Raw genomic sequence first — 5,138 nt, 5'->3', positions numbered from 1 at the left:
AAAGTTAATTAACAAACGGAGCCGTAACAATATTTTCGGGATAGTGAAAATCGTATGTAATTTATTTTATTTGACGTCAATATGTCTGTTTTAGCGCAAAGTTACACAACGAGCTATCTGCGCTCCGTCCAGCGTGAGAAATTGAACCTGGGATTTTTGCAACGTAAGTCCGTAAACTTACCGATAAACCGCAAGGGAACAGTCCGCCACAACCTTTCAGCAGTGTATAACATTTCTAATTGTTTAAGTTTCATGTATACATAATTTTGAATATAAAACTGTGTTTACGTGTGTGTGTGTGTGCACTTTTGAATAACATTTTTGACAAACTTCCATTTAGAGGCTTCAGAAAATAGTTGCTAGTGGAAATACCTACAGTGAAACCAAAGAATACGTAATAATATGCCAACCACACTATATCCAGTGCCTATTTTGGAACTTCGTTTCATGGTTATATTGAAACAAACTTTTTCCCCATACTCTCCACTCAGAAACGTCTAGTGTGTTCGTATTCTTATTACATTTACGAGAAACGTTCAATAGAGTGAGTGAGACATAACAATAAATGCTATCAGTAGTGCCACGACTTCTAAAATGTATTAATGCTACATAAAAGTGCAGTGAAAGTGTATAAGTTGTAAGTTTCAAAAGTGCCATAAGTTCTAAGTTCTTGGTGTAACATTAAATATAGAGAGTGATACAATGTCTGAGAAGCCCATGCAATGTGAAAAAAAAATCAAGAATCTAAACTGGTTTAACGTTTAATTATGAAAAAGATACAGTGTTTAAACAGCCCACACAATAACTGGCACTAAAAGTGTCACTACATCTAAGACATTAGTGCTATGTTAAGATTAAGGAGAGCGATATATTGTAAGCAACGTACACATCAGCTGGTATCAGAAGTAACAAAGATTCAAGTTAGTAGTAGTAGTAATATGAAGAAAAAATATGTCAGAGCAACACAGACACAACATTTTTATTTCTTTTTTATTTTGTGTAATGAATGTTTTAACTTCTAATTAGCACGAGACAAGGATATAGTTCAGTTAGTTGACAAATTCTTCCAAAATCTGAAGTAACCTTAGTTCTTTATTCAGTGCTCAAATTATCAAAAATACACGTATTATTATTATCACGTATAGATAATTCAAGATCTTAACAAGGTGAACATTGCTAGCAGTAGCTTACAGACAAAGAAATGACAAGAAAATGACTATAACTAATTTTTAAACGAATAAATTACCATTATACAACATTCTATTGTTTTAAATTGGTAATCATTGCAATTATTCTCATATAATGAACAAGTTTTCTAGCCTAAAATAATACCTTAACTTCAATTGCATCTTATAACCTATTACCAAGCTTACCTCCAAGTATAACTGTCAATTATTTAGTTTCAATGCAAACAGATACTATTATAGCTTGAATTCAACTCTTTTCAGTTTGAAGTTTTAATTGAAAAAAACTTCACTGTGTAAATGAGCCACAAAATCACGTTAACGAGTAGAAAGTAGGCTTCACAACCGACAATCACCGTTAGGCCTACACATAAACATATAATAGACACTACGTCTATGAAGCTAAATGCATTCGTTAATACGATGTTATTGAATTAAGTTTAAATAACAGAGATAAAAGTTTCTCAAAGACGTTATTTTTATATGCAGTATGATACTTTAGAAGTTACAATCGAATCGTATCTCTCACTCTATAAAACGTTAGGCTTACAGACACTCACTAATACGATACTAATTCTCATTTTATTTTCCACATTGAAATTATATTTTGATAAATATACTTAATTTCATCTTATGTTACATAGTTCGATAAAATTTCACTTGAAACTGTTTATTAGTAAAACAGATTGTCATTTTAAAGTTACATATAAAACCTAAAAAGTTAACTTTCCAATAAAATACAAATGATATACATATCAATGTTTGTTAACTATCCAGAATTTCCTCACTGACATGATGAAAAATATAAATAAAATAAAATTTATGTTTTTAAGCAAAACAAATATTCCCTTTCAATAACAGTAAAACGAACAAAATGAACATAAAAAAACTATTTAAACTATAAAATATAATAATATTAAATAAGAGCAAACAACCCTATAACAAAACATAAGCATATTTTGATCAGAATGACATTACGCGTCTGACATTGGAGGTAAACGTTTTAGTAAGAATATTTTTAAGTGTAGTGGTTATAATAACAGGGAGTGGGCTGGGTCTAAGAAAGTGTCTTAATGACTTGTTGAGTCTTCCTGGTGAGGCCTTCTAGAGATGAGTGTGACAGGGCTTTGAATTCACACGAAGCTGTGTTCCACCATGAGCTGTTCTCTATAGAAGATGGGAACCAGGTGTTAGGCCTAACGTCCGAGTTAGTACACTGTTTAGGCTTAACTATAGCAAGTCAAAGGAAATGGTGAGGAATTGTGGGAGTGAGGTTACCCTTCCCCGAATAACCCAGTCCTTATATTCCTCTGCTCTCCGATTGCTTTATTAATTAACCCCTGAATACACTGTATTTTAAAATTCTTTAAACCAGAAATGCTAAGAAGTCGCTATGAATTCTAAATTGGTTTTACCAAAAAAACGGAGGAGTTAGCGCTATGCTTGAAAATATTCACAATAGGTTAAATAGAGCATGTAATAAGTTTAAATAAATGTTTATATTGCTCACACGTGTTTGACAATGATTTTTGTTTTCGACAAATTTCATCACTTCAGCAACGTGTTCCTCCATTTTGTAAATAAATTTCCGGAAGAAAGGAAGGTTTATGCAAATTCATCTATGCCTACAGTTCTGATTTGACGGTGTAAGTCAAACCGCATGACGAGTGGAGCAATTAGAGAGCAACGGTATTCAATGAGTAAATAAGAGCCGGCGATGGTCCCGAGGTAGCCGTCTATGTTAACCTACGCCGAGCCTGGACTGGAATATTTGGGTTAAAGGTTATCATGTTTAGATGACGTAAAATATAAACACACACACACACAAAAAAATATATATATATAATGTAAGAACGAAAGAGCTTCATCAAATTCATTAAGAAACCTCCAAAGGAAATAAAGAGGAAACGAAAAGAAATGACAAAATACTATTTAAGTAGCGATACAAAACTCCTAATATGCCAAAGAAGTCTGTCAACGGATAAAAAAATCATTAATACTTTTGTTTTTAACTTTAATGAATTAATGAAAAAAAAAACAACGCTAATAATTGTATTCAGTATTGAGTGATTTACGTAGCTGATTCTGAAACTAAAACTGTTTTACGGAGTAACAAAACGTATCATCAACCAAACACTATGCTAACAAGATTTGTTTTCTTTGTATAGGTGAAGCCGTCCTCTAAAAACCACGTGATGTATAACGTAACATTAGAGGGCAGAATGGGACCGTTTGGTCTATCTAGGTCATCCTATCCACTAAATTATACTAAACACTAAAAACATTCAAATATTTATCAAACTTTCCTTAAACTCCTTTAAATTAGTTGTAACTACTACATTTGAAGGCGACACATTCCAAAGTCCAACCACCCTGTTAGAAAAATAAAGCTGTCTTAGCTGAAGGTAACGCCTATCCTGTCAAAATGTATATTTATGTCCCTTAGCCTTGCCATTCTCACCATTAAATACTAATAAAAGATGATGCATAAAATCTACAAATTCTTAAATACCTCAACCGGATCCTCTCTAATATCTTTTTTCAAGAGAAAACAAGTTCAAATATCTTAACCTATCTTCGTATGACAACTTTTCCATTCCCTCGTATCCCTCCGCTGAACCCTTTCCAACAATTCAATGTCCTTTCTAAAGTAAGGAACCCAATACTGAACACAGTAGTCAAAAAATACGCCAGAGAAGTTTTTGAGAAAAATAAATCCAATCAAGTAAAAAAACTACTGCCAGTGGAACTTTGTAAACTATAGGTAAGACACTCGTTGGCCAAATTTCATTTGAACTTCATTGAAACATATTAAGTCTTTGACCACTATATTTAGTTTTTTATCAACCAACTGAACCATTTTGCGCTTTATTGTGGTAGTTCGTGTTTTTTAATGTCGTTGACAAATGGGTATAGCTGGAAGAAGACTGAAAAAACAGACTTGTTAGGAACAGAACACTTGGATAGGAAAGAAAAGGTAAGCACAATTTTAGATTACATAAGCAGTTACTATGCAACACATAAATCACACAATTAGTCCCAAAATACGTCTTCATTCACAATTGTTTTATCTTAATTTTATTTAGGAGTTTTAAACAGTTCTGTAGGAATTGTTTTATCGAAGTACACCCTGTACATTATGAAATTATTTTAACTTTATTCACATATACAACTCTTTGGTTTGGTGTACTGGTCTTTTGACTTGGTATTAAATTCACGAGTATCTAAGATTTTACGGGTTATTAAAATAATCTGCTGTAAATTAATTACGAATATTAAACGTTTTAGCTTCAGATAAAAAATGTTATAGAACTTACTCTCTCTTCGTGATTGCTTCCTTTTCTTTATCATCTAGCTTCGTTTCGGTGATTTCAGTTTTCGAATAACTTTCTTTGATGGCTGTAACCTTCTTTTCCAGATAACTAGATGGAACCATACCCTCTTCAATTATATCATCGCTACTTGTTGGTCTTGTCCGAACACACCACCTTTGTTAAAAACAGTTATATTACAACACAGGCTTATACTTTTTTAGATATAATATTCCAAGCATATGTTATTAACACCAGGGGGACATTGTCTTATCGGTAGCCATATCAGTGGATTTGTAATAACTAGATGTATGTGATTATATATATATATGCATATAACTTCAAGTAAGATTAGTTATTTATTTAAATGTTATTTGAGAACCAGAAATCATATATATATTTGCAGTGTTAGTTTGTGATACTTTAGTAAGCGTTTTTTTTTACGGTTTTCCTTAAGTCTATTCTTGTTGATAAGACTATGTGTATGAAATTTCTTATAGTTGCAACTAAACATTTTGACACATTATCTTGAAAAACCACCCAGAAGGCTTAATTACTAAACCAAAACCAAAAACTAAACAAGCTGTTAATAAGTATCCCGGTCACACCAAACATGCTCGCCCTTTCAGCCGTGGGGGCGTTA

At 32.4% G+C, this 5,138-nt stretch overlaps 1 protein-coding gene across 1 annotated transcript in view; it reads right to left on the bottom strand.

Annotated features, from left to right (window-relative positions):
- The window catches only part of LOC106465351 (obscurin-like), a 128,553-nt gene extending 123,887 nt beyond the window's left edge, over positions 1 to 4,666 (bottom strand). Inside the window, exon 1 of the mRNA XM_022393222.1 lies at positions 4,502 to 4,666. Coding sequence (XP_022248930.1) covers positions 4,502 to 4,620 — 119 coding nt within the window. The 5' untranslated portion in view covers positions 4,621 to 4,666. The remainder of the gene's footprint in view (positions 1 to 4,501) is intronic.
- Positions 4,667 to 5,138: the final 472 nt, after the last annotated feature.

The sequence above is a fragment of the Limulus polyphemus genome, unplaced genomic scaffold (assembly GCF_000517525.1).
Source record: "Limulus polyphemus unplaced genomic scaffold, Limulus_polyphemus-2.1.2 Scaffold1918, whole genome shotgun sequence".
Taxonomy (NCBI): Eukaryota; Metazoa; Arthropoda; class Merostomata; order Xiphosura; family Limulidae; genus Limulus; species Limulus polyphemus.
The sequence above is the reverse complement of the archived record's forward strand: the minus strand, read 5'-3'. Positions and strand labels throughout refer to the sequence as shown.